General features: G+C 39.6%; 1 protein-coding gene across 2 annotated transcripts in view; it reads right to left on the minus strand.

Moving 5' to 3' along the window:
* Window positions 1-247: 247 nt before the first annotated feature.
* Window positions 248-27,983, minus strand: part of LOC128113348 (zinc finger protein 58-like) — a 44,815-nt gene continuing 17,079 nt past the window's right edge. Inside the window, exons 1-4 of one of the 2 annotated variants that reach the window (XM_052742950.1) lie at window positions 15,455-15,572; window positions 11,543-11,669; window positions 10,289-10,384; window positions 248-1,778 (exon numbers count right to left, since the gene is read on the minus strand). In XM_052742950.1, coding sequence (XP_052598910.1) covers window positions 589-1,778; window positions 10,289-10,384; window positions 11,543-11,669; window positions 15,455-15,460 — 1,419 coding nt within the window. In that variant the 5' untranslated portion in view covers window positions 15,461-15,572 and the 3' untranslated portion in view covers window positions 248-588. Of the gene's footprint in view, window positions 1,779-10,288; window positions 10,385-11,542; window positions 11,670-15,454; window positions 15,573-27,983 lie in introns of those variants that run through there. The other variant, XM_052742951.1, reaches the window with a different exon arrangement.

Genomic DNA, 27,983 nt, shown 5'->3' on the forward strand with positions numbered 1-27,983 from the left:
ATGGCCATACAATTTGTAACCAATGTAAGTCTCTGTGTTTACTTGGTCGGGTTTGAGCGGCTGTGGGACTGTGGGGAGAGAGATTTGTCCTGACTGTGGGCCAGGCAAAAAAACTCTAGCTACAACATATTCTGTAGATCTCTGAAGTGTTTGAAGTTTGAATGACTCCACTGGGAAAAACAACAGTAACTATGACACAGCCTAGTCCTCAGATTCCATGCACCAAATGGACAAAGTTATGACATGGTAAAGGTTTCGTGGAACATTTATAGTTACAGAAGAAAGAGACTCATTAATCAAGGCAAATTTCAAACATATTGCTTGAACAAACTGATGGGGGTTACAACAAAGAGACGCCTATAATTTTCTCTGGTGACATTCTTAGCATTTGTGCTCTTGGAAGTTAGATGTTCATGTTAACATTCCAAAATAATTAACTTAATATTCTCCACTATGGATTCATTAGAGTTAGATAAGACCTGAATCGTTAGCAAAGATTTTACCACACTTCACACACTCATGGAGTTTGTAGTCAGAATGAATTATTTGATGTGTTTTAAGTGTTGAAGAAGTAAACTTAAGACAGTTTTAGGATTTCTCTCCTGTATGAACTCTCTTGTGTTTCATAAAGCCTGAGTGATACCGAAAGGCTTTGCCACACTCTTCACACTTGTATAGTTTCTCTCCAGTATGAAGTGTTTGATGTTCCTGAAGATCCCTAGAAGAGGAATATCGTTTGCCACATTGTACACACATATAAGGATTGTCTTCAGAATGGATTTTTTTATGTCCTCTAAGGGATAAAGATGAGTAAAAACATCTGCCACACTCTTCACACTTGTAGGGGTTGTTTTCCCAGTGAATTATTTGATGTCGTCTAAGGGATGAAGATAAGGTAAAACATTTACCACACTCTTCACACTTGTATGGTTTCTCTCCAGTATGAACTGTTCGATGTTCCTGAAGATGCCTAGAACAGGAAAACCGTTTGCCACATTCTACACACATATAAGGATTGTCTTCAGAATGAATTTTTTTATGTCCTCTAAGGGATAAAGATGAGTAAAAGCATCTGCCACACTCTTCACACTTGTAGGGATTGTCTTCCCAGTGAATTGTTTGATGTCGTCTAAGGGATGAAGATAAGGAAAAACACTTACCACACTCTTCACACTTGTATGATTTCTCTCCAGTGTGGACTGTCTGATGCTGCTTAAGGTGTGCAAAGTAAGAAAACCTTTTGCCACACTCTTCACACTTGTAGGATTTCTCTGCAGTATGAATTTGCTGATGTACCTGAAGGAATGATGGTTCATAAAAAGCTTTGCCACATTCTTCACACTTGTAGGGTTTCTCTCCAGAATGAATTCGCTGATGCACCTGAAGGAATGATAGCTCATAAAAAGCTTTGCCACATTTTTCACACTTGTAGGGTTTCTCTCCAGAATGAATTCTTTGATGTTGCTTCAGCATTGAAGGATAGTAAAATAATTTGCCACATTCCTCACACTTGTAGGATTTTTCATCAGTATGATTTTTCTGGTGTATAAAAAGTGATGCGCGAGTATTAAAAGTTTTATGACATTTTATACACATATAGGGTTTTTCTCCAGTATGAAGTCTCTTGTGTATGGAAAGTGTTTTATGAGAACTTAGGCCCTTTCCACATTCTTCACACTTGTAGAGTTTCTCCCTTGTATGAATTCTCTGGCGTTGAATATGCAGTGGGTTACAATCAATGGATTTGTTGTACATGTTATAATCATTGGGTGTTGTTCCTGTTGAGTAAAAGTTGAGATATAAACAAAGGCTAGGAAATATTCTTTATACTTAATGTTTGTCTTTTTAAAAGGAAACACTTACTCATACATATTGAAACATCAGTGAGAAACTACAGTACACTTCAAAACCTATAGGCAGTAAGCATTAATGATAAAATCTTCTAGGTAGAAATAATCTATACATCTACTAGAATAAAGGCACAACCAAATAGAACCCAGATATATGGCAAATTATTCAAAGTTCAATAGCTAAGTAAGTTGTCAGTGCATTTTACTAACAAATAAACCAGTAGAGATGGTCTATGGCCAGACACCCATAAAATTATAAAGGAAGTAAGCCAGAAAAGGAGAAAGATAATTGTGACTGGGTGAATTTGCATCATCTAAATACAAAATAATTATCCTTCATATAGAGTTTTATTTTGGAAGGTACAAAAGATATGCTGCACAAGAAGTAGATGATACACAAAAATATTGAATTCAGGACAATATGTTATGTTTTATTTGGATGACAAGAAAATATATATCTGAAACATTTTGAGTCATGATAAAAATCTTCAGGATCACCTGTGCATTACACAAATTTTATCGGAGACAACATATTCGTCAATGACTAGATGACAAAATTACTTATCTCCTTTTTCGTTTGTTTTTGCTTTTTCAAAACAAGGTTTCTCTGTATAAACATTGCTGTCCTAGAACTCACTATCTAGACCAGGCTGGCCTCAAACTTAGAGATCCACCTACCTCTGATAGTGGAGGATACCGAAGGGATCCTTATACCTATACCTGCCACCCAACTGTTACGTGAACTACATGCTAGTTCAAATGGCCATGCCCTGTCCCTGTCTTTGAATTTCCTCCTCTCAACAAAGCTAACCCCAGAGCTGAGCTGTCCATGTCTGATTGTGTAAGGAGTCCTCAGCAAAGTGGTAGATAACATATGACAGAGGCTCTGCCACACGTACAGTCAGCAGAGTCAGCAGATCTATCAAACACTTCAAAGAACTACAGAATATGGCATTTAAATTTTTTTAATACATAAGGTTTTCTTGCCAGAAAAACATGTCTGCCTCTGGCAGCACCCATTTACTTCAAGGAAGATGATGGGCATTAAAGAATCTCCATATGGAGTGTGCTTTCTTTATGGCAAAAGCTACCCACTTGAACAAAGAAACTGCCCTTGTGGTGATACTTTGTTTGTGCTCTAACAAATGAAGCTTGCCTGGAGATCAGAGGGCAGAGCTAGCTACTAGTTAACCATGGAGGCCAGGCCCTGGTGCCACACACCTTTAATCCTAGCACTTGTGAGGAGGAAACAGGAAGTGATAAGGCTGGGTGGAGAGAGGAAGTGATAAGGCAGGCAGAAACAGATGCTTGGTCCCTTTCCAGCAGAGGAGTGAGGAAGTAAGAAGTGGCTGAGCTAGCTCCTTCATCTCTCTGATCTTTCAGCATTTACATATATATGTGTGTGTGTGTGTGTGTATATATATGACTCCGGGATTTCATTATTAAGATCAACTAGGATTTGCACTACATCTGGCAACCAACTTGTGGAGCACAAATTCAGGAAAAAGCCACATGCTTGTGGCTTTGCAGCCACTGGCAAGGGCCGGAGCTGCATGTGGCCAGAGTCACTATGCCACCAGCTAGATTTTCCTTTCTTTTCCCCAAGCCTTCTGAGGGAGTCTTGGCAGCAAACTCCACAGGCTTTGGGTCTCCAAAAGTTGCAGGAGTTAACCACTTTTGCATGTTCCTTTGTGCAGAAGGCTGGCTCTTTGGCTTCTTCCCTCTCCCAGTGGGTTGTGGGTTTTCCCTGGGTGCCCTACTAGGGGGGCTGCCATGTGAGGTAGCTGCCTTGAAAACCAATTGGGCTTCTATTGTTCTATGCAGAGCAGTCAACATCAGATCTTTACCATCAGCAGCAGCAGATTTGGTGAGACGATTGGGATGTCTTAAAAAGGGAAATTAGTTAAAAGAGAATCTTATCACACATTAAAAAATGGGACACACTATTAGAATAGAGGGAGTTAGGTCTCTGCATGATAATATACCAGACAATTTGAAAAAGGAACAATTAAAGGAGAGGATAATTAAGGTAGATGAAATTTACATAATGTCAATTTTAAATATTATCTGATCATTATTGTTTTATCACTAAAAATCTTGGTTAATATGAATGTTAAGTTACATCTGGTGCCCCAACATTTGTGATAGTAATTCATGAAAAAACCCACTTGCCTGTGACTTTATAGGCCCTGCTCAAGCCGAGGTGCACACAACCAGTCTCCACTCCATGTGGGCCAGAGTCCCTAACCAGCTGAATCCAGTTGGGTAGATCTTTCACTTCTTTTCTCCTAGTGGGTTGTGGGCTCTCTCTGGATTCCCATCTCGGGCTGATACCACACTAAATAACTGTCTTGAAACCTGCTTGGGCTTTTATAGTTCTATGCAGATGAGTAAGCCTCACCTCTGTGTCATCATTGTCAGCAAATTTTGTGAGTCAAGATTTCTTAAAGGGAGAAATTAGTTAAAAGAGAATTTTTTAACATTTTTACAATGGAGGGAATTTGGTCTCTGTTTGATAACACATTACGTGGTCTGAAAATGGAACAATTAAATGAGAGGATAATTAATGTTGTTGGGATTTACATAACATCAATTATGAACATTATTTGTTTGGTCATTTTTGTTTTATCATTAAAAACATTAGTTAATTTCAGTGCCAAGATAAAAGTTTTAGAAAACTTGTTAAAACAAATCATAGAGAAATTCAGACCCAGACAGAAGAATTTAAAGGTGAACCTACCTCAGCATTGAATTATATGGTTACAAAGAAACAGCTGAAAGTTTTCAAACAGCCCACCTTAATCTATCCAGTAACCTTACAGGAACTGCCAAATGCTCAAGGCTGTGTATGAGCTAACTGGGCTCCTGTGGAAATGATAGATTTGAGGAGATTTAAAGAAGCTATAGTCTGCCGGGCGGTGGTGGCGCATGCCTTTAATCCCAGTACTAGGGAGGCAGAGGCTGGCAGATCTCTGTGAGTTCAAGGCCAGACTGGTCTACAAAGTGAGTTCTAGGAAAGGTGCAAAAACTACACAGAGAAACCCTGTCTCGAAACCTCCCCCCCCCAAAAAAAAAGCTATAGTCTTATATGGCATGCATTCTCCATTTGTAAACCAGATGTTAAACTCATGGTCAACTTGTAATAGAATTATCCCTCAAGACTGGAAAGATTTGGTTACAGCTGTCCTAGAGGCTGGTCTATGTTACAATGGAGAACCTGGTGGAAAGATGAGAATAAGACTATAGAACAATGATGCAGGGCTAGAGATATGGCAATTTCCCAAGATCAACTTCTTAGAGAAGAGATTATGCTAATATACAAAAACAATCTTTATATGATGACCACATGCTAATTCTATGCCACATGGCACCCTTGAATGCTTGGGACAGAATTGAAGAAGTAGGAAAGAAAATTGAGTCATTTACTAAAGTTATACGGACCCCTAAATAAACCTTCATGGATTTTTTTTACAAAGGCTATATTCAGCAATAAATAGAATGATACCAAATTCAGATGCTAGATAGATAATAATTGAATGTCTGGCTTTTGAAAATGCTAATGTACAATGCAAAATGATAATTAGGCCATTAAAGGCAAGATCAGCACCCTTGGAGGAACGGATCTGAGATACAATTAATATTGAATCTCATGACCATGATGATACTTGGATAGGAGAGGTGATTTCCAGAGGCCCCCATGGCAATTCAAGTCAGTCCTTTCCTGCCATCATAGAAGAAGCCCCTTCCAGAGCAATTAAATAACCAAATGTCTATTGTAAAAAACCATACTGGTGGGTTGATGGAACAGCTATAGCAGAGAGAACAAAAAATGTAGGATATAAAATAGGTAATTTGTTCAAAACCTTAGAGGGTGACAAGAATTTAAATAGTCCAAGAGAATTATCAGCTAAAGATGAGAGAGAATTGACTTTGGTGGAAAAAAAATTACAGGATGCACATGTGGATCATTTGGATCCAGAGCTTGATTGCATTCTGTTTATTTTACCCTCTACACATTCTCCTACATGAATTTTAATGCAGAGGGGAGATATTATCTTCGAATGGATATTTTACCACATAAACAGAGCAAAAATAGGAAAATTAAGATTTCATCAATAAGCAGGATTAGACCCAGTGGAAATCACCTTTTACAAATAATGAAATTTTCTCTTTAGGGGCAGAACATGAAGACTGGCAAAGAGCTTTCAGTAATTTTTGAGGGGAGATTAACATCAAATATACCAAAAGCAAGAGAATTAAATTTATAAAATAAACTAACTGAATTCTTCCTCACATTGTACGGGGAACATCAATTTCTGGAGGCAGTACATTTTATATTGATCCAAACAAATCAGGAAAGGCATGTTATAAATCATAAAATTTAAGTTAAGTATCCCAAATCCCTTATGATTCTGTTCAAAAGTCAGAATGATATGCTATTCTCATCATATTAATGGATTTTACAGAACCCTTTAACATAGTTATAGCCTCTTTGTATGCAGAAAGAGTTGTTTTACACATTTAAACTGCTGAATTTATTCCTGATGATTCCAAATTAACTTTGTAACTTATACAATTACAGGAAATAATCAGGAATAGAAATCATCCCTTATATATAACACACATCAAATCATATATGGGTCTGCCAGGCCCTCTAGCAAAAGGTAATGATGAAACAGAGCAACTATTGATAGGAAATGTGCTGGAGGCCTCAGAATTTGATAAAAATAAAAACAAAACATTATGTCAATAGCAAGGCTTTGAAAGGGGATTTTTTTCTGTCACTTGACAACAAGCCAAGGAAATTATAAGGAAATGTCCTACTTGTTCTTAATACAACCAAACTCCACTGCCTGCTGGAAGGAACCCAAAGTGTACTCAAAGTAATGAAATCTGGCAGATGGATATTTCATTTTCTAGAATTTAGTAAATTAAAATATGTATGCTATACCATTGATACCTATTCAGGATTTCAATGGGCAACTGCTTTGAGTTTCAAAAAGGCTGATTCTGTAATCACAGATTTGTTAGAAGTTATGGCCATCATGAGTATACCTGTACAAATTAAAACTGACAATGCTCTAGAATATGTCTCTAGTAAAATGAAATACTTTTTTGCTTATTACAATACAAAGCATAATTCAGGAACACCACACAAACCAACAGGGCAAGCAGTTTCAGAAATATGAAATTGAACTCTAAAGGATATGCTAAATAAATATAAAGGGGTAATAAAGATTCCCAGAAATAGATTGCATAATGCTTTATTAACTTTGAATTTTCTACATGCTAAGGAGAAAGGAACAACAGCTACGAAGAGACATTGGATATCAGGACTTGATAATTATCCCAGCTTTTTTCAGCATACCATAAAGATTCCATCACCCTCAGACAGCAGGAAGTATATTTAAGAACATGATACCCACATTCCCAAGAGGTAGGGTTGGTAGTTTTAGGTCATTCAATGTGTTATGTATATTTGTCACCATTTAGAGTGGTTGGTTACAAGTTGTTATGGTAATGATCAAGAAAAAAGCTGAACAAAGAAGATTCAATTCAGAGATCTTGTTTTGTAAAGAAAAATGGGGATATAGATATGATAGGATAAAAGGGTAGATTATTGAATCTACTCTGAAAAAATGGATACAAATATGATAGGATAAAAGGGTAGGTTACTCAATCTACTCTGAAAAGAAAAAGGGGGTACAGATATGATAGGATAAAGAAGTAGATTATTGAATCTACTTTTAAACAAAAAGAACAACTACTAGTTTTAAATACCTGACATTGGTTCATATTTTTGTATATTGATACAAATTTGAGGTTATATTTGCTAGAACATACTGTACATACATTTCTAATCTTGTTCAAGGTATTGTACTTATGCAACTAATTTAACAATGTAATGCAAATTACTAGTCCTTGAAAGTTATTATTATAAACTATTTAGGATAATAAAGAAATGCAAGGTTATTAGTTAGTCACCTATTACAATCAAATTTGTAGTAGGTTAGGTATGTTTTCAAGCTCAACGAGAGATATATTTTAGATACACAAGTCATGTTCAAACACTTAATAGATCTATAGAATGTGGCATTAAAGATGTTTTAATAACATAGATTCTTCTTCTTTTTTTAATAACAATGGCATGTGTGTGGTCCTGGCAGCACCAATTTACTTCAAAGAAGATGATGGGCATTGAAAGAAATCTGTATGGAGTTTATTTTCTTTATGGCAAAAGCTAACCATTGACAAAGAAACTGCTATTGCCTCAATTGCTAACAGTATACTGTCCAAACTGGACCAACAGGATACAAAACAAAGTGACTACCAAACTTTGCCAAGACAAGGTAGAACAGTTCTTCAAAACTCCCTGCTTCTCAAAAATGTCTGTCTGAATATTCTAGGCTTGTAAACCAAAGATGAATGTCTCAGTGTTACAGAAGAACTTTGGTTGACTATCCAGGCAGCCAGAAGTCCCTGTTGTTAGGTAACATTTCACCCTTCTGGGGTCTTTGATTGCGTTAAAGACTAAATAATTAGACTTGAAGTTTTCCTTAGTTATGATAAAAGGTAAATTAGATATAAAAGTTTTTAGACTCACAAAGATAAGATAGATAATAAAATATTTTCTCTAAATTTGCCAAATACAAATGAACTCGTTATTGCAACTGTAATGCTTACTTGACAACTGTTTTTGTTATAGTTTTACTATGTTAAAATTAAAACCTTCCTTTTTAATTAGACAAAAAGGGAGAAAAGCTGTGGAATAATCCTTCTGCACACTGTGAAGATGTATTGCTTGCAGAATTTTAGGGGCAGAGAGAATGTTGGGAAGAGAAAGGGCAGAGCCAGAGGAGTCATCAGGATACAGAGGAGAAGGAGATAAACATGTGATATGGAGAAAAGGTACAGCCATATGGCAGAGTATTAATAAGACGTATGAGTTAATTTAAAATAAAAGAGCTAGTTAGTAATAGGCCTGAACTATCAGCTGAGCATTTATAATTAATATTAATTCTTCAAGTGGTTATTTGGGAATTGCTGGTGGGATAGAGCTGATCACGGTCCCAATGAAAAACATCACCTACACTCCTTAGCCTTACTACCATTACAATGTGGAAGCCAATAAAAATGTACACTTTAAAGAAGTTTGAGAATCAGCAGGAGACACTGAGGAGAAGGGACCACCAGATCTCTTCCTACCATTGGACTTATGCTAAAGTTAGTTATAATGCTTCCTATAGGGCTAGCCACAGTGGCTACCCTGACTGGATCTGAAACAAAACACTTTACTAGTTCTCATGTATCTGGGAATATTAGGTTTATACATAAAAGATTATAATTTTTCAAACAAGCTGTGACTTGGAATATATCCAAATAAGAGTTAGACCTAATATATGACAAATATGTTAACTTAAAAAAAAAAACCCTCAAAAAAGCATGCAGCCTCACAACACAATGAAAAGCCTAACACTGCCGGGCGGTGGTGGTGCACGCCTTTAATCCCAGCACTCGGGAGGCAGAGCCAGGCGGATCTCTGTGAGTTCGAGGCCAGCCTGGGCTACCAAGTGAGTTCCAGGAGAGGCGCAAAAGCTACACAGAGAAACCCCGTCTCGAAAAACCAAAAAAAAAAAAAAAAAAAGAAAAGCCTAACACTACTAACTGCCATGAAGGAGAGGCACATAATCTCTATACCAAAACTGGTTTGCTAGGCATCCCTGAATCAACAGTGTAAGGCCCTGTAGCTCATCCTGTCCTCCTCTTCCCAAAAAAGCAAACAACCTCTGTTAAATTAGTGTACCTAATGGCCCAATATAACCCCATTATACAACATGTTAATGTTTTGTATCATCCCTAAGATCATTTTGGAAAGAACTATCCAAAGTGACTCCTTTGTATGAGTTATATCCAACTGCTTCCCTCCCCCAAATTGTTCTAATCAACAGAACTGAAAGTGTTGAGGTTTCTGTCTCTGCCTGCCTCTCAGTGATGGAATTGTGGGTTTGACTTAATAAACCCAATCATGCTTACTTTGGTGTAGAAGTCTTTTTGGTATGAGTTTTCACAAAATGTCTGCAAATAAATGGCACTCAGTCTGACCAGCACTGAGTTCTCTTTCCCTGAGTTTTACAATATAATGGAGACTCAACAACAACAATAACAACAACAAAAACAAAACAAAATAAAACAAACAAACAAACAAAAACCTTGGAAGTCACTGCAAATAGAAGCACAGCTCTCTGTTGGGGAAATACAAAGCTTAAGAGACTCAAACAACATAAACAACTAAGAGATGTATTTGACAACAAAGACATGAAGGAGAGACCTAAAGAATGATTACCATAGTATCATGTTTCAAGGCACATGGCAAAGCCTGCCTTTCTGTTGAATATTTGGACCTCAACTCTGCCCCCAAATCCTTCATTCCTACATACCTGGATGCACGTTGGCTGCTGCTTGTCTCTTCACATATGAAGATTCTTGTCTTTGTTCCAAAAACGTCACTAGGTGTGGCTTTGACACAGTAAGACCTGTTTGTAGGAAAAGGGGAGAAGATTGCTTATGTGTTCTTTTTTTTTTTTTTTTTTGTCTTCCCTGAGACAGGGTTTCTCTGTGTAGCTTTGCACCTTTCCTGGAACTCACTCTGTAGCTTAGGTTGGCCTCAAACTCACATAGATCCACCTGCCTCTGCCTCCCTAGTGCTGGGATTAAAGGCGTGCACCACCACCACCCAGCTGTTTATGTGTTCTTTTACTTGGAATTGACATGTCCTTTCTAGTACATGCTTATAGGGAAAGAGATGATGTAATAAATGATTGCAGACAATCAGTTCCTTAAATGTTTTCTGACAGGATCACTACACTACACAAAGGAATTTACAACTTCCACATTCTGATTTTCATTTAAAGGGGAAAAGAACATTAAAACTAAATTGTGAAACACTTTAATTAATAAGTGTACTCCATGTGTCATGTCACTGAATTTCTAACAGTCCCACTAGAGTGAAGGAAACATAATTCCAACATAGAAAGGTTAAACACAAAAAGAGAACAATAGGGAACTGATTAATTATTGACAATTTATTTTTATTTTTCATATGCATTGGTGTTTTGTCTGCATGTATGTCTGTGTGAGGATGAAGTTTTAATCTAATTAACTTTATCAATAAAAAAATCAGGAGCCAGATATCAGGGAAAGAACCTGAAAGATAGGAGAAGCAGGGGAGCAGCCATCACTAACTAGCTGCCTCTTCCACTCCTCCATCCAAAAGGGATGAGATCCTGTCTCCACCCCACCTTACCACTTCCTGTCCCTCTCTCTACAGTCCTCCAAACCTCTATGATCAGATAGTGGGTAGCTCTGCCCTCTGACTAAAGCAGGCTTTATTTGTCAGAACATAAAAAAATATCACACAGCATGAGGCGACAGGTCTTGGGATCACAGACAGTTGTGAGCTGCATATGGGTGCTGGGAAATGAATCCAGGTCCTCTAGAGAAGCATTCAGTGCACTTAACAACTGAGCCATCTCACCAGTCCTGAAATGATTTTTAATAGAGCAATCTCCTTAATTTTTCTGAAAACAAAGGATATGAAAATGGCTGTTGAAATGTTCCCATGAGATACCATACAAAGTGAGGAAGCTACAGTTGATGGTGGAATAAGAATTCACTATGGATGAGAGCCTCACCAAGGAACACAAGGTGGCTGTAATTCTCCAACATCACATCCCTGTACAAATTCCACTGAGCAGGCTCCAGACAGTCCCTCTCTTCTGCAGAGAACTCAATGGCCACATCCCAGAAGGACAGCATTTCCTGAAATAAAGATCAATGAATGATATCACACTTTTAATTAATTAAAGCCACTAATAATATAAATACCAAGATGCATTGGGCTGGAGAGTTCTCCTGTCATCGTGACACTAGTTAGGGTCATTTGAGAAGAGAGAGGCATAATTGAGAAAATGCCTGCCTAGGACTGCTCTGTAGCCAAGCCTAGGGTATATTTTCTTAGTGAATGATACACGAGATAGCACAGCCCATTATGGGTGGTACTTGTCCTGGGCAGGCAGTTCTATATGGTGTAGGAAAGCAGGCTGGGCAAGTCAGTAAGCAGTGTTCTTCTGTGGCCTCTGCTCCAGTTCTTGCCAAAGGTTCCTGCCTTGACTTCCCTTGGTGATGAACTGTGACCTGAATGACCAGACTGGAGAAGGGCCAGAGCCCAGAGAAGATGAAGATGGAAACATAAACCCCTGAGAGAATTTGAGCAGTCCCCAAAGCAGAATCAACTGGTAAGGACCTCTCCCCACATTGCCCAGCACAGCATAGCACCATTCTACATGGGGAAGTGTCTGCTGTCCTGGGGCCAATCTCCTGTGAGAAGCTCTGGGTGGAGGGCAGTGTGCCTGTAAACAGGATATCATTTAGTAAAGATTTTACCCAATAAAATTAACAGCAAACATGTCAAGGGCCTTTGATACTGGCAAAGTTCACTTTAAATGGAGAAAAAAATGCAAATTATGTCTGGTCTGAGGGGCACATTGCCATTAATTAGAAATTGTTACACATTCTTCCTATAATTAGGAAGTAGATAGAGAACTCCGCTTGAATGGTGGCTGGTTCTAGAGGCTAGCCTTGGACAACAAAATGGACAGGATAGATGTAATAAGAACTCCTGAATCTTCTGACGGTGTCCCTTAGAAATATCTTTACAGAGAGTCACACAAAACTGAAGACTAGCAGGATATTGGTGGGAAGTCAAAATGGTATGCAAAGAGAAGACTGGATATCTGGTCAGAATCTAAAACACAGTGACCCTCCATTGAAAATCACCGATCTACTGATTACATAACACACTACTTTCAATCCGCAGCACACACACCATGAAGAAGCAATGCCTGGATCTTTGTTCCAGGGCTTCACTCACACAACTGTCCCACGAAACAATCACTAATTTTTGCTTCAAGTCACCAAGTTATGCAATTTTATGATGCAGAAAGTTGGTTAAACTGTGAAAAAATAGAGGAGACAAAATATAGTATTGGCTTTGGCTGGGCAGTGGTGGCTCAGGCCTTTAATCCCAGCACTTGGGAAGTAGAAGCAGTAGAATCTCTGTGAGTTCTAGGCCACCCTGGTCTACAGAGTGATTTCCAGAACAGGCTTCAATGCTACACAAAGAAACCCTGTCTCGAAAAGACCAATAAAAAAATAAAAATAAAAAAGTATCTGCTTTATATAATTATCATTTTAGTTTCAAATTAAGTATCACATTCCTTACTCTGTACGTTAGATGTCTGGATATACTTTTGGATTTTATAGTCCATATGTTGTTTCTAGTCTTCTTAAAGCAACAGTATGTGGAGTGTGTCCAAGAAGCATTTGGGACATACACTCTCATAGATCAGACTTAAATTCACACAGATGCTGCAAAGAAGAGAACAATGGAATGCAGATTTTGAAAGAGTTGGTCATTGAACCACATACACCTTTCAACTCAAAATATGTTTCTGCATTTGATAGTGACTCTGGAGGACACTAGGACAGACACAAATATAACCAGAGTTGATGATGTGATGAATATCTGTGCTGCTCAGGTTTATTCCTTACATATGTATTTGATTCCTGTTCAAATCTTCTGCAATGTCTCTCCATGGCCTATGACATAATCATAAAGATAGATGGGCAGAAACTGAATGTCATCACCCAGCACACCTCCCCTCCAGAATTTTCCAGATACAACATGTCTAACACAGCAAGGCTCATGCATGAATTGTAAACACAAGGAACTCCCTCCCTCACACTGACATTAGAACACAATGAAAGAAGCCTGGGAGGAAAGAGACAGGACTGCTCAACAAGGGGAACTGGACTGGACCTGTGAAGAGCAGGAACCAGCATTAGCACTTGGTTTTACTGGTTGGACATGGCAGTGCCCATGTGAAGGACAGGGAGGAAGTGGTTTTGTTCTGGCTCACTGGAAGAAGCATCTGCACACAGTGGAACCTCTGGTGTAAGGACAGGGGAAGGCATCGCAGCTGCAGCTGCAGAAAAAGACCCAGGAATGTAACCACAGCAGCCACATCAGTCAAGAACTGCAGAATGGAAATGAAGAAATAATGGAGTCTCGGATTAGATATGAAAGGAGCAACCTGGAAGAAATAAATAAAAACAGAAGAAATCAGCATCAGGTCATGATAGTGACAAACAGAGATTAATATCCAAAAAGAGTGAATATTCACTATATATAGGGAGGAACATTCAAGCCAGGCAAAGAGAAATTCTTCCTCACAGAGTAAATGAAAACAAGTATGTAATCACAAAAAAGTAATACCTATAACAAAAGCATGATAATGAAAAAGTTAAAATTACACATTAATGGGCCACAAAAGTTAAGCACAAGTAAGAAACATGAAATGAACAATAGAAAGTATTTATCATGTCCATAAAATACATTCAAGTGTTTTCTGTCACAGACTTGGGTATCGTGGGCTACCCTTGAAATTTGCTTTGAAGCAGGGGAGAACCAGAGGTCCTGTCTCCCCTTCACAAATGCAGGGATGACAGGGATGTGCAATAGAGTAGACTGGAGTTTCTTTCCTATCACAGGTCTGTTTACTGTAAATCACATGAATACACACAGTCTGTGAGTTCTTCCTCACCCTGCTGACCTGACACAAAAGCCTGGTGCTGGAACCCAAGGCCATGAGTTTTTCATCTGTTCCTAGAGACCTACTGTTAGACAAACTCAATAGTTTCAAGGCCAGATGAAGACATGTTGACAAAACCATTTTGGGACAATCAGACATCAGCACTTTCTTACAATTACTAGGGCCTAAATTAAAGATAGAGGATCTTTCAAAGATTTAAGAAAACCCAGCCCTCAATGTGAAGCAAGGTTGAGCTTCCCTAGTCCCCATTGTGCTGTGCACTGGGTCTTTGCCTCCATATGTCTGCAGAATGTGTGTTCGCTCACCCTAGTCAATGCTTTTCTATAGCAGCTGATTCTGGTAGATCTGTCTGCTGTGTTCCAGAATTTCCCAAAGGTGAACTGTTGGGCCTTAGGTTTTTCCTTTCTTAATTCTTTAACTGGCACATAAGATGACCACGATCATAACCTCAAGACCGTTACACTAGGCCGGCTACAGAGTACAGGAAGGACCAGACCCCGTTTGCATACAGACACTGAGAAATCTGACAGCGTCCATGTGAGAATGACTCATCTAGAGAAGCATGCTTCCCCACCAAAGCTGCTCACTGAGCTCCCAGCTCCACCTCAGGAACAGGCAGTCAGCTGACCATCATTAGTTTGCAATCCTGGACTTTGCACTAAGGTCTACTCTGAGCTACTAGTCAGCTCTCCTGTCCCGGAAGCCCAAGGTGGACTCGGGCTGCGCGCGTCCGTCCTAAAGAAACTGTCACTCAGAATGCAGTCCCCATCGCCCTCTCCCCAGCCCTGACCTGCAACCTCAGGTGACCCAGCCAGTTCAGTACAGCACCAAGGCAGTTCTTTTGGTCCTCCCACTCAGCCCAGATCTTGCTCCCTCCAAACGGATCCCCGCACCCCGCACAGTGCCTGAGGCTGCGCTGCACCCTGGACCAACCTCCATGTCAGAGACGCAACAGGAATGTAGAGCAGGTCAGGACACTCGCCCAACTTTGGGGAAGATTCATGTGTGTGGACTAAACACTAGAAGGGGATTTCCTGGAGGGCTCCCTGTGATGTCACAGTCGCATGGACTACATTTCCCAGAAGTCTGAGCAAAGGAATTCCTGGACTCCTAGTGAGATGATGTTTACTCTTCCTGGATTAATTAGGCTGCCTGCAGAAGAGTTGGTAGGAAGAAATTGAGTCCGGTGGACAGCTGTTAGGCCTGAGAAAAACCAACTGCACGAATGTCTGATTAAAGCAAGCTTCATGTTACAGGAGCACCAGGAACTGGCCGGTTGGCTTTCTCTCCCAAAGTCGGTATTTCAGAGAGCAGCCCCTCGTTGCCTTTTGAGGTCCATTCTAGGGGAAGAGTTAAGGTTAATAGAAAACAGATGTCGAGATAGTTGGCCGTTAGAAAGGATGAAATAAAAAAAGTTGAAGTTCAATAATACATCACGTGGGAGGGGAATCATCAAGGTATCTGGAAAAACATGTTCATAAGGCAAAAGTGCAATCGTATCACAGGTTATTTTTGTAAGGCAAACGATGGGCAGACATCATGGGGCCACAAGTTCAGCATAGGTTGAAACATGTTTTGGAGGGTCATTAGGCTTAGGAAACAGAAACTTATTCTTGTAAAGTATGGAGACTTAGTAGGAGTGTGTAAAAACGTGGTTTCTTAACAACAGTGTGGCTACTGTTTTGGTTTCAAACAGCCATGGGGAGTCAGTCTGGTGTTCACCACCTGATCTACAACAGGAGATGTGTGTATGTGAGTCAAGACTTTGACAGAAACATTAGGCTTCCAGGTCATTTCTGGTCCATAGGTTCTGATTTTACTCTTACTACAGCATTAAAAAAAATCATGTTGACTCAGTTGTACTGTAAAATGATAAAGCAACACTGTGTGGGATAATCTTTTTGTACCCTGTGAAGATCTGTTTGGCACGGCACCTTCTGATTGGTTTAATAGAGCTGAGTAGCCAATAGCTAGGCAGGAGAGGACAGGCAGGATTCATGGGATAGAGCAGAAGAGATGAATCCAGCTGCAAGGAGATGCCAGCTACTTGAGGACCAAGACAGGCATACAGAATGGTGGAGACATTTAAAGAAAAGCCATGGGGGCAGAATGGAAATTAATGAAAGCAGGTTAAATTAAGTTATAAAAGCTAGTTGGGGAAAAGCCTACACTAAAGGTCAAGTTTTCATAATTACTAAGAAGTCTCCCTGAACCTGTTCCTCATGCTGGATTACCTTGCCCATCCTTTACGCAGGGGGAGGAGCTTGGTCCTACCTCAACTTGATGTGTCATGCTTTGTTCAAGCACATGGGAAGCCTGCCCCTTTCTGAATGGAGACAGAGGAGGAGTGGATGGGGAGGGGGATAGAGGCGAGTGTGAGTGGGGAGATGGGAGGAGAGGAGGGAGGGTAAACTGTGATTGGTATCTAAAATAAATGAAAAAAATGTTAATAAAATAAAAGGAACTCTCCCTGTCTTTATTTGCAAGCTGGCAGTTGAGACAAGTAAGTAAAACGTGCATAATACACTAACATGGAAATGAAAAGTATCTTTAAGGCAGATTTTGAAACCACCCTTGGTTTGAGGCTCTGGTGTGTGGATTCACAAATGTCCACTGAATGAAGACTCAGAAGTGCCTTAAGAATGAATGTAGCCTTTCCTGGTATTGAGAGCCGCTGATAGCAAAAATCCATGAGAGTATACAGCAATGACAACTAGAGTTCAGAAGGTCAAACTATAGGAACTAAGGGTTCTGTTAGAGGAAACCATCACACAAGGCGTTATGGAATTACTGCCTTTTGAATGAACTGGCTGTCTCTTGTTGTAAACTTCTTGTGCAATAACAGCTATGATTCTCCCCATTTACCGTGCATCTCCATGTTACATGTACATGTAATCTCACGATTGCATCTCAATTTGGGCACAACTTTCCCTATACATTTGGTATGGTGATATTTTATTTGTACTGAAATGTGATTTTATTTGTATGTTAATAAATAAAGTTGCCTGGGGGTCAGAGCTAATAACAAGCCATAGCAGAAGCCAGGCAGTGGTGGCGCACACCTTTAATCCCGATCACATGAAGGCAGATCTCTGTGTGTTCAAGGATACAGCCAGCATGGAGACACACGCCTTTAATCTCAATACCAACCATAGAGACCTGAAGGTCTGTATAGACAGGCAGTGATGAGGAGGTCATGTGGTTGGGTTTACAACCAATGAGAAGGCAGAACAGAAAGTCAATAAAAAGACAGACACACAGGAAGCAGGTCTCTTGCTGAGGGGAAGAACGGCAGCGGCAGGAAGGGTAAGAAGGAGGTTTTTAGTCTCGGCTCCTAGCTACTGCTCTGACTTCTTTTAACTCTGCATTTGGCTCTGTGTTTCTTATTTAATAAGACTGTTCATCTACAATTTGGGGTAATTAGATAACTGCCCCCAGATGTGTCAATTTTTCATTAACATATATCTGGCCAGGGCCATTCTCCAGACAAAAGTATTTCAGCAAAGATACCTTTTTCCAAAGACAAAACTGCACATAGATAAACATTAGCTCATCTCACTCACTCATAGAGAAAAGAATCACTAACAATTAAATCCTCAACCCCTTACCTTCACCCTGGGTTATTTACACAAGACCCTAACTTAAGAGATTAACTGCTCACATTCCTGGGAGGATGATTTAGCCATTTGCTAGATACTGAGTTAAGGCAGTTTACTTCCCACTGACCCAAGGAGATTGCCTACAAGGCCAGGCAGGTGATAGGTGCCAAGCTTCTTTCTTGTGCAAATTAAGTTTTAATTCCTCCTCAGCCAGGTGCTATTCTTAGATTTTCTCCTCAGCAATTACTCTGAGCAAAAGTGCTTTTACTAACCGAATACTACACGCTCTGACATAGGTTGCTTAGCCATCTAGCATATGTCCCCCTTCCTATCAGAAAGCAGCTGCAGCCTGGATAAGGGGGGAAAGTGGCACTAAAGACAGTTTACGTTCTTGTGACTTATTGACCCCTAACATTCCACCTAGCCATTTCTAGACTATAGTTTGAGCACATAAATTCCCTAATTGATCTTAGGCTTTAGTTGACCCTACCAGAGAACTCCCCTTTAGTCACTCTCACTTTGGGGGTTGCAATTGGAAGGTGACAATTATTGATTTATGTGTGGATCCTTATCACCTCTCTCTGTAACCCTGAAAACTTCAAGCCTCGCATTGCTTTGCCAAAGAATTACTGCATATATACACTGGTTCTCTGAGAGCACTAGAGGGAATTGATTGAAAAGATCAGAGATGAGGATGGAGATGGAAAGAAGTAGGTAGAATGATGAGAGAACAGCAGGAGGGACCGAGAGCAGGAGGGACCGAGAGGAGCTAAGTAAGAGAACATAAAAGAAACTGTGTAGATAGAATGGACTTAGAAGAATGACGTGAATAGACTAAAGAACTCAGTGGGCTTAGATTCATTGAATATCCCTCAGATTAGGATCCTTAGCCAATTGTAGCATCTGTTCTGGGCCCTGATAGAAATCCCCTCAAGGCAGGTACTTGGGGGGAATTCGTTATCCTGGCTTCAGGGGGACCCAGCCTCTAAGAACTGAAGGCCTTTCCTTTCACCCAGGGAATTTTTATTTTTCTCCATATTTACACTTTAGATAGTTGATTTCCGTATGTTTAAAACAACCTGAAAGAAGCTTCCAAAAATACAGTGCCAAGTACAAACTTCTCAATTCATCAGGTACCACAGTTTTCCCCATTTCCTGAACAAGTTTTCCATAGGCCTTTGTATCTTTGGGAGACGCTGAGAAAAGATTCACACAGGGCAACAAGAGAAACAAAAGGTGTCTGCTAAACAGAAGATGGATTAGGGTTAGGTGCTACTCTCTGGAGCCAGGCCAGGAGTAGCCCAGTGGGAATGTTGCCACACCTTGGTGTGCCTAAATATGCTTCTAAGTGCTTAGAGGTTTCTTACAAATGGACCCAATCCAAACCTGGATTGGATAATTTAGAGACTTTCTCTATAAATAAAAAGGAAAAATGCTGTGGATATCACTCTGTATGCTGTGAATGTGTTGCTCTGATTAGTTGATAAATAAAATGCTGATGGGCCAGTAGCTAGGCAGGAAGTATAGGCAGGATAAACAGACAAGGAGAATTCTGAGAAGAGAAAGACTGATTCAGGAGTCGCCAGCCACACAAAGAAAGCAAGATGTGAAGGCAGAACTGAGAAAAGATACCAAGCCATGTGGCTAAACACAAATAAGAATTATGGGTTAATTTAAGTGTAAGAGCTAGTCAGTAATAAGCTTGGGCTAATGGCCAAGCAGTTCGTAAATAATATAAGCCTCTGTGTGTTTACTTGAGTCCGAGCGGCTGCAGGACTGGCAGGTGAGAAAGATTTGTCCTGGCCACCGGCAGGCTGGGACACAGGAAATCTCCCAGCTACAGAAAAAAAACAAAACAAAACAAAACAAAACAAAAGAGAAAAAACCAGAAACAAGAACAACACCAATAACCAAAACTAAAAAAAAAAAAGTTAATGTAAATGAATCAAACATACATGGTAAAGCAGTTTGAGCACAATTTGTTTTGTCTTAATATGCAGTCCTTTATATAAATAATCCATGTTGCTCTGTATTGACACTCTGAAGGTTCCAGATATGGATCTGCCTCCACAGCTTGTAAAACAGTTTTCCTGTGAACATTGGAATCCCTACAGTGTAGGAGATTCCTCAGGGACACAGAGATAATCACTGAAGAAAGTTAAAGTTCAACTCTCTGACAATTCCTTATAAAGAACTCCATGATCCCTCTCAGGCTTTGTCACCTGTCCTTAGTCCCCTGAAACTCTCAACTGTTAATGTAAGTTAAAAAGTTCAGTTTTTGGAGGGTTCTGCTACAATTTTAACTATGTTCCCTGGTTTTTGTTCTTTGTTTTATTCCCAACTCCAGGTGTGTATTCAGCTCCAGGTGTGCTGTGAGCTCATGCTTACAACCTGCTCCTCCCCATGGTGGAGGGACTCAGTTCCAGGCTCAAACACAGGTGTGTAACGACACCTCACCCTTATCCATTGCTGGAATTCCCTCTGCAGAGGTTTCATCTGCTGTGTTCAATTTCCTCTTCTCTGATGCTGAAAGGATTCCTATGTGACAGTATCTTGAAATTCATGGCTTCTGCCTTGAATTTACCTCAGTTTCTCAAAATCAGGACACAGACATTATTTCTAAAATACAAATATTTCAAATAATCTTATTGGAATCTAACAATTAAATACTTTACTATACACCATAGCCTCTGGGAGTTTCACTTTCATCTTTTACTTGGAAAGGCAATCCATTTCTCTGTTTCCTTAGACTCTAATAGTCAAAGCCCAAAGTTTTTTGACTTTGTAATTTAAACAACTGTTTATCCCACAGTTCTTACAAGATTATGGCTTCAACATGCCATGTAACACTGGACATCTGCCATTCCATAAGGGAGGAATAGTCATTAGCAAGTAAAGATGAGACTAAGTGAGACAGAAATGCAGTGGGAAATCCCAAGTGTCGCAACATCATGTACATGGCATCTGAGGATCCTGATTGAAGTTATGTGGACTCCAAAGAATTGTGTCAACTCAAACTTTCTATCTCTGTGCTCTGAAGAACAGATAGCCTTTGTCTAGACTTTGCCATGTTATTGTCATGAGTATAAGATGGGTTTCCGCCAGGTGGTGGTGGTGCACGCCTTTAATCCCAGCACTCGGGAGGCAGAGCCAGGCGGATCTCTGTGAGTTCGAGGCCAGCCTGGTCTCCAAAGTGAGTTCCAGGAAAGGCGCAAAGCTACAGAGAAACCCTGTCTCGAAAAACCAAAAAAAAAAAAAAAAAAAAAAAAAAAAAGATGGGTTTCCAACACAAATTAGCTGTCATCTGCGTGTTTCATTGTGAATCAGTTCCTTTCAACCTTGTGACAAAGTTCCAAGTTGCTCTACATGGAGCATCTTAAACGCTGTCAAAACCAGTCAAATGGGGAAGATGCTGCCAAGTTATGCTTCTATCTTGGATGGTGCCAGATCCCAAAGCACAGTTCTATTTGTCACTGAGTGCTGCCCTGGGGATACTTCCTTAGATGTGTAGTTTTGAGCACAAAGCCCCTAAAATCTCTCACCTTTCATATTAAATTGCACTTCCACTAGATACAGACTTCTATGGATGTGTGTCTCGAAGTGTCAAGGCAGGGGTGTGTGAGTTCATGTGGTTCCATGGAAAGAAGACTCAGAGGCACCTAAGAATGAATCTAGCCTTCGTGGCTGCAGGGGGATCCATTCTCTAAGGACGGAAACACTTTCCCTTTGCTCAGGGCATTTTCATTATTCTCTATATTTACACTGTAGCCAGCTGATTTCCAACAGAGACTTCTTACCTCTCTGAAATCTCTGACTGAAAAGGGGCCAAGCTCCTGTCTCTGCCCTACATTATCCCTTCCTCTCTCCACCCAGTCATATTCCTGTCTGTACAGACCTCCAGATTTCTATGATTAGCTAGTGGCTAGCTCTACCCTCTGATCTTCAGGCAAGCTTTATTAGTTACAGCACAAACAATATATCATCACATTTCTGTAGTAGGAATCTTAAAAGTTCTTATTAATAAAATCAAACCTCAGCCAGGTATTGGGGTGAACTGGAAGATCAGAGAACCAGAACAAGCCACAGCTAACCTCACCTGGCCAACTTCTCAGCTGATCTTGTTTCCTCAGACTGGATGCCTCTGAGTCCTCATCCAGAATGGATCTCAGCTGAACTGTGCTGCTCCAAAGCCTGAAAGCTTAAACAGCCAAATGCTTAACCAGGCCAAATGCTTAACCAGCCAAATGCTTCTAGTTTCTGGTCCTCACGCCTTATATACCTTTCTGCTTTCTACCACCACTCCCTGGGATTAAAGGCTCACTTTCTGGGATGAAAGGCGTGAGTCGCCATGCTTGGCTGTATCCTTGAACACATGGATTTCTGCCTCTAGAATGCTAGGATTAAAGGTGTATGCTACCACTGCCTATCCTCATGTTTAATATTGTGGCTGTTCTGTCTCTGACTCCAGATAAGTTTATTAGGGTGCACAATATTTTGGGGAACACAATACCACCACATATTTCCTCCCTTTTTTTCTAAAATAAAGAAGGTTATAACTAATATAAGAAACACTATATACAATGAGTACAATAACTATATACAGTATATACAGACAATAATTATATCAATAGTATCTAGTCCATTAACATTTGACAAATTCAGAGAAAATACTCCATTATTTATCCTATCTTGTTGAGTCCAAAGGATTGTACCTAATTTACCTCCTATCCTAATTTGCATTACCAAAACTTTTAATGTCTCTCAGCCCAATACACTTTTCACCTCTTTAGTGAATTTCTTTTCTGAATCCAATAATATGGAAAACTTTAACTATAACTATAGAGTCTTCAATTTCATCAGAGACCTGAGAAAGAAATAATGTTCCCTGAGTAAGAAGGAAGTGCAAGCCAATGACTTCCAAAAAAATGTGAGAAATGACAGAAATAGCTGGTTGCCTGGATAGTCACCCAAGTTTCCTCTGCAATGTTGGGGAATCCATCTCTTTGGCCTACAGGCCTAGCATATCTGAAAGATTTACCTGTGAAGCAGGATATTCTAAAGGGCTGTCCTACCTTGCCTTGGCAAAGTCTGACAGTTGCTATCTTTTGTGTCTTGCTTGGCCAATTTGGACAGCACACTCTCAGCAGTCAAGGCAAGAATACTTTCTTGCCCCATGTCTAACTTTGCCACAAGGAATACAAGCACCATATGGAATTTCTTCAATGCCTATCATCCTCTCTGAAATAGAATGTTGCTGCCGGGACCATACATGTCTCATTGTCATAAAAAAAAAAACTATGTTATTAAAACATCTTAAATGATATTCTGTAGCACACTGAAGTGTTTGAAGATGATCTATCTAAAATATATCTCAATTTGCCCTTGAAAACATACCTAATATGACAACAAGTTTGATGGTACTGACTACTAACTTGCTTTTCTTTATATCTAAATGAGTAGGTAATAATAAATTTCATGGACTAGAAATTTGCATTACATTGTTCAATAAGTTGTATAGGTAGAATACCTTGAGTAAGAGTAGAAATGTATGTATAGTATATTCTAACAAAAATAATCTCAAATTTGTATCAATTCACAAAGATCCATACCAATGTAAAAATATTTTTAAAAAGTAGTTACTTTATAGAAATAGATTCAATAATCTACCCCTTTATCCTACTATATCTATATCTTCCTTTTTTTCTTTTCAGAGTAGATTCAATAATCTACCCTTTTATCCTATCATTTCTATACCCCCCTTTTTTCTTTTTTTTTAAGAACCCTGAATCTAATATCTGTTTGTTTGTTTGTTTGTTTGTTTGTTTGTTTGTTTGTTTTGAGACAGGGTTTCTCTGTGTAGCTTTGCGCCTTTCCTGGAACTCACTCTGTAGCCCAGTCTTGAACTCACAGACATCTACCTGCTTCTGCCTCTCTCATCTTTCTAATGAAATTGCATTTCCAAAAGATAGAGACTTCCATGGATGTACTCTTGGATCAGAGCACATTTCTCGTTGATTCAAATTACCAGGATTGCCAATATTGACCTTAATCTCTCTAATGAATACAACAGATTTCATATTGATTATAAATTTAAAGTTACCGGGGTCATCGAATAAGAATGAAAATGGTATGAAAAATGCCACTGTTTATCTTGTGGTATAAACATGTCTTTAAAAGCAGATAAGCATCCAATCATTTATCCCAGCTTGGAGTATGTAGTTCATCCATAAATGCATGGGGCCTCAGGTTTACTGTGGAAGCAAGATTGTACAGTGTCCAAATTTATAAAACAGTGCCTACCCTCACAGCCATAGGAATGTAGCCAGCAACCAGGATTTCACTGCAGTGCCCTCAGAAATCAGTACAGGTTCATATGGCTGCTGCTCACTAGGCAGCCAGGTGACCACATGGAGTCAAATCTTTGATTACCTCTTGGACCCTGTGAGCCTGCTGGAGACAGGTGCAGTGCAGTCTGTGGTTAGAGCCACAGACCCAAAGTAGCCTCTGAGACCACCACAGCATAGACTCTGGGTGCTGCAGTTACAACTGGAACCTCACAAGTCAGCACCTCACATCCATTATGACCTCACACCACAGGAACCAGTGATCTTGTTTCTGCACTGTCCCACTATTTTAGTCTTGGGCTTATGCTCAGTGAACCTCATACCTTACTACAGAGATATTTGTACCCTATGTTTATTGCTTCTTTATTCTCAATTGTAAAGAACCTGAATCAACATAGGTGCTCATGAACAGAAAATGGACAATAAGTATGTAAATATAAATGTATATGTTTATTATATATACACACAGAGACGTGGTGCTAATTATCAATAAAGTAAAATCACAAAATATACAGAAAAATGGATGGACATTGAATATATATCAGCTGAGGTAATCTAATCATATAAGAAATACATTGAATTTTCCCTCCCATATGGTTAATATAAACAGTAATATATGTGCATATGTGAGGAAATGTATATGTGCGTATACTACGTAAAGTAGAAAAGAGAATAAGGTTTAAATATTTGAAGATGAGGAAGGATTTAAAGCAGGTAATGAACATGGGTTGTGAAAGAGGACATATGATAACGGATTGTCAGGTTCCAACTCTGTCATGGACTTTAATTTTCATGGTGTATAAGTGCATAAAATATATTCAGTGCAGATAGTGTCAAATGCAATGTGAATGCCTCAGATTCTGTTCAGAATGTCTTTTCTAACTGTACAGAAGAAGTTCATCACCTCTGTAATTTCACAGGCTTTCTGTTGGGACACCAACCTGCTCCCAAATCATGACATGGAGACTTATTAGTTATGAATGCTTGGTCTTAGCTTAGGCTTGTTTCTTGCTAGCTCTTATAACTTAACCTGTTTTTTGATCTACATTTGCCTCGGGGCTCTTTACCCTTCTTTTTTCTCTGTATATCTTGCTTCCCTGCTGTCTCCATGGCTGTCTGGAAGCTGCCTGGCTTCTGGCCCTGCTGTGGCCCTCTCTGCCTTCTCTTCTCCTTTTCCTCCATCTTCGATTTCTCTTTCTATTTTTTCTTTCTGCCTGCAAGCTCTGTCTATCCCTCTCTAGCAACTGGCTATTCAGCTTTTTATTGAACCAATCAGGTGCCTTAGGCAGACAAGGTGAAGCAAATTCAACATATCTTTATATCATTAACGAAGGCAGCAGAAACAAATGTAATACAACTTTACACAGTTAAAGTAATATTCCACAGCATAAACAAATGAAATGCACTTTTAAATGCACCAAGTTAAAACAATATTTGAGAACACTGTAGTTTTCAGGTATTATTAATTTTCACATATGAACTTTTTTACTTTTAAAATATGTTTAAAATTAAAGAGAGAATTGAGAAATGGCAGCTGAGATTATGAGTCTCTGCTATACTACTTAATCCTGAGTACATATTTCTGCTATATTATTTACTCCTGAGGATGGTGTCTCTGCTGTACTATTAACTGCTGAGAGCATATGTTTCTGCTGCACTGTTTACTCCTGAGTGTGTCTGTCTCTGCTATACAATCTACTCTTGACAGTGTGAGCCTTTGCTATATTATTTATCCTGAGTGTGTCTGTCTCTGCTATACTATCTACTCTTGACAGTGTGAGCCTTTGCTATATTATTTACTCCTGAGCTTGGGAATCTATGCTGAACTATTACTCCTGAGAGTGTGTGTCTGCCATAGTTCTCATATAAACTGGTCCCCTGAAAAACTTTCTCCACGGACTGTAGCTTAAAGAATCATACTCTTCTAGAACAATTGTATATCCATTAAGGACATTTCCATTCATGAGGAAATCTCCTCCTGTGTTCTGAGGAAATTAATAACTAGGTCTACAGAGACTTCAAGCAAGAAGAAAACATTGGTTCAAAACATATAGGAAACAGGACCTTGGTTCAAAGTGTATTGCTAACCAATTCTTAGACTTTTTTTAAAAAAATAGAACCTTTCCACACTCCAGCCTTTCTGTGTTATTAACTATGATGGAAATTAAAGCTGGAAGCATAGACTCCCTTTGTTATGTAATCTAGAGGCTTATTCATTTTTCTGTGTTTTCTATAATGTATATGCCTTTTACAGGTTAACAAACTGATATTAACAAAAGTCAATGATAGAAGATATGTGATGTCTTGTAACTTCCTACCCACCTAGATCATATGACTGTTACAATCCTTCCCTAACTTTCAAAATGATGGATAACCAGGAACAAAAACAGCTGTGATCACTATGGATGTAGGAGGGAGGTAAGGGAAGGTGGTGAGGTCACTGTTCATCGTTGCTCTGTTGTTCTCATGGCAAAGCCAAGTGGAAGATACAAGGTGAGTCTGGCTGAATCTCATCTCTGCAAAGCCATCCCTGTCTCTTCCCTGAGGTTACACTGATGCAGGGCTCCTTAGTCCTCACATCTGATCCCTTCTACGCGTCCACTCACTTGATCTCACGACGCCTTCCCAGTAGGATGCTGACCCTCTGGAAACTTTATGACGGCCACACTCGTGTGCTGTAATCACTGCTAAAACAAGTCAAGTTTCCAAAAGAAGTCAAATATCCAAAACCAACAAGGTTTAAAAACCAACAAGGTTTAAAATGATATTTATTTGGGGAGAATTTAATACATGTATGTTAAATGTTTATTTAAATCCCCACGTTCCTTCACCTATTGCTCCTTACCCTTAAAAACACTTTACTGTCCCAGCTTGGTGGACTTTTTCTTTGTTATTTCTTCATTCCACTTAGTGCTCCCTCTAAGTTTAGGGGTGTAGGACGGTTGACTGGAACCTGGAAGCCTCTCAGATTGACTGTCTCCCTCAGGAGCCATCAATTGCCAGTATCTCCTCTATAAGGCAAGAAACATATTGAAGCTCTTATGCAACCATGCTTATTGTATGATGGGGCTTAGCCTGTATAATTGTTGTTCATGTAGTAATAGACACAGCATGTTCATGCATGCAATGGTACTGACATTTCTAGCAATGTTTCACTGTTCTAGAAATGTTTCAGTATTTCTACTGTCTCACTGCATGCTGCAAGCCGCAAAAATATACAAAGTAGGATTTCAGCTGATTATGACAAAGCTAATACCTGGAAGAAGCCAAGGGCCTTCCATAGGTCAAGCTGAGGCTCAAGGAGCCTTGGTGATATTTGGCTTTTGATTATCAGCCGTTTTCTGCTATGAGTTTCTTGTGTGCTATTGTAGCTTTTCCATCATTTATTGGGCACCATTTCCCCTCTACTAAAGGAATATTTAGATAACTTTCTGCGCTGACCGCTATGCACAGCCAGAACCCCAGTTCAAGCCTCCCTGTATTTATTGTCATTGGCAGCATCTGGCCAGGTCCATCCCC

Source organism: Peromyscus californicus, unplaced genomic scaffold (assembly GCF_007827085.1).
Source record: "Peromyscus californicus insignis strain IS unplaced genomic scaffold, ASM782708v3 Scaffold_18__1_contigs__length_77618521, whole genome shotgun sequence".
Taxonomy (NCBI): domain Eukaryota; kingdom Metazoa; phylum Chordata; class Mammalia; order Rodentia; family Cricetidae; genus Peromyscus; species Peromyscus californicus.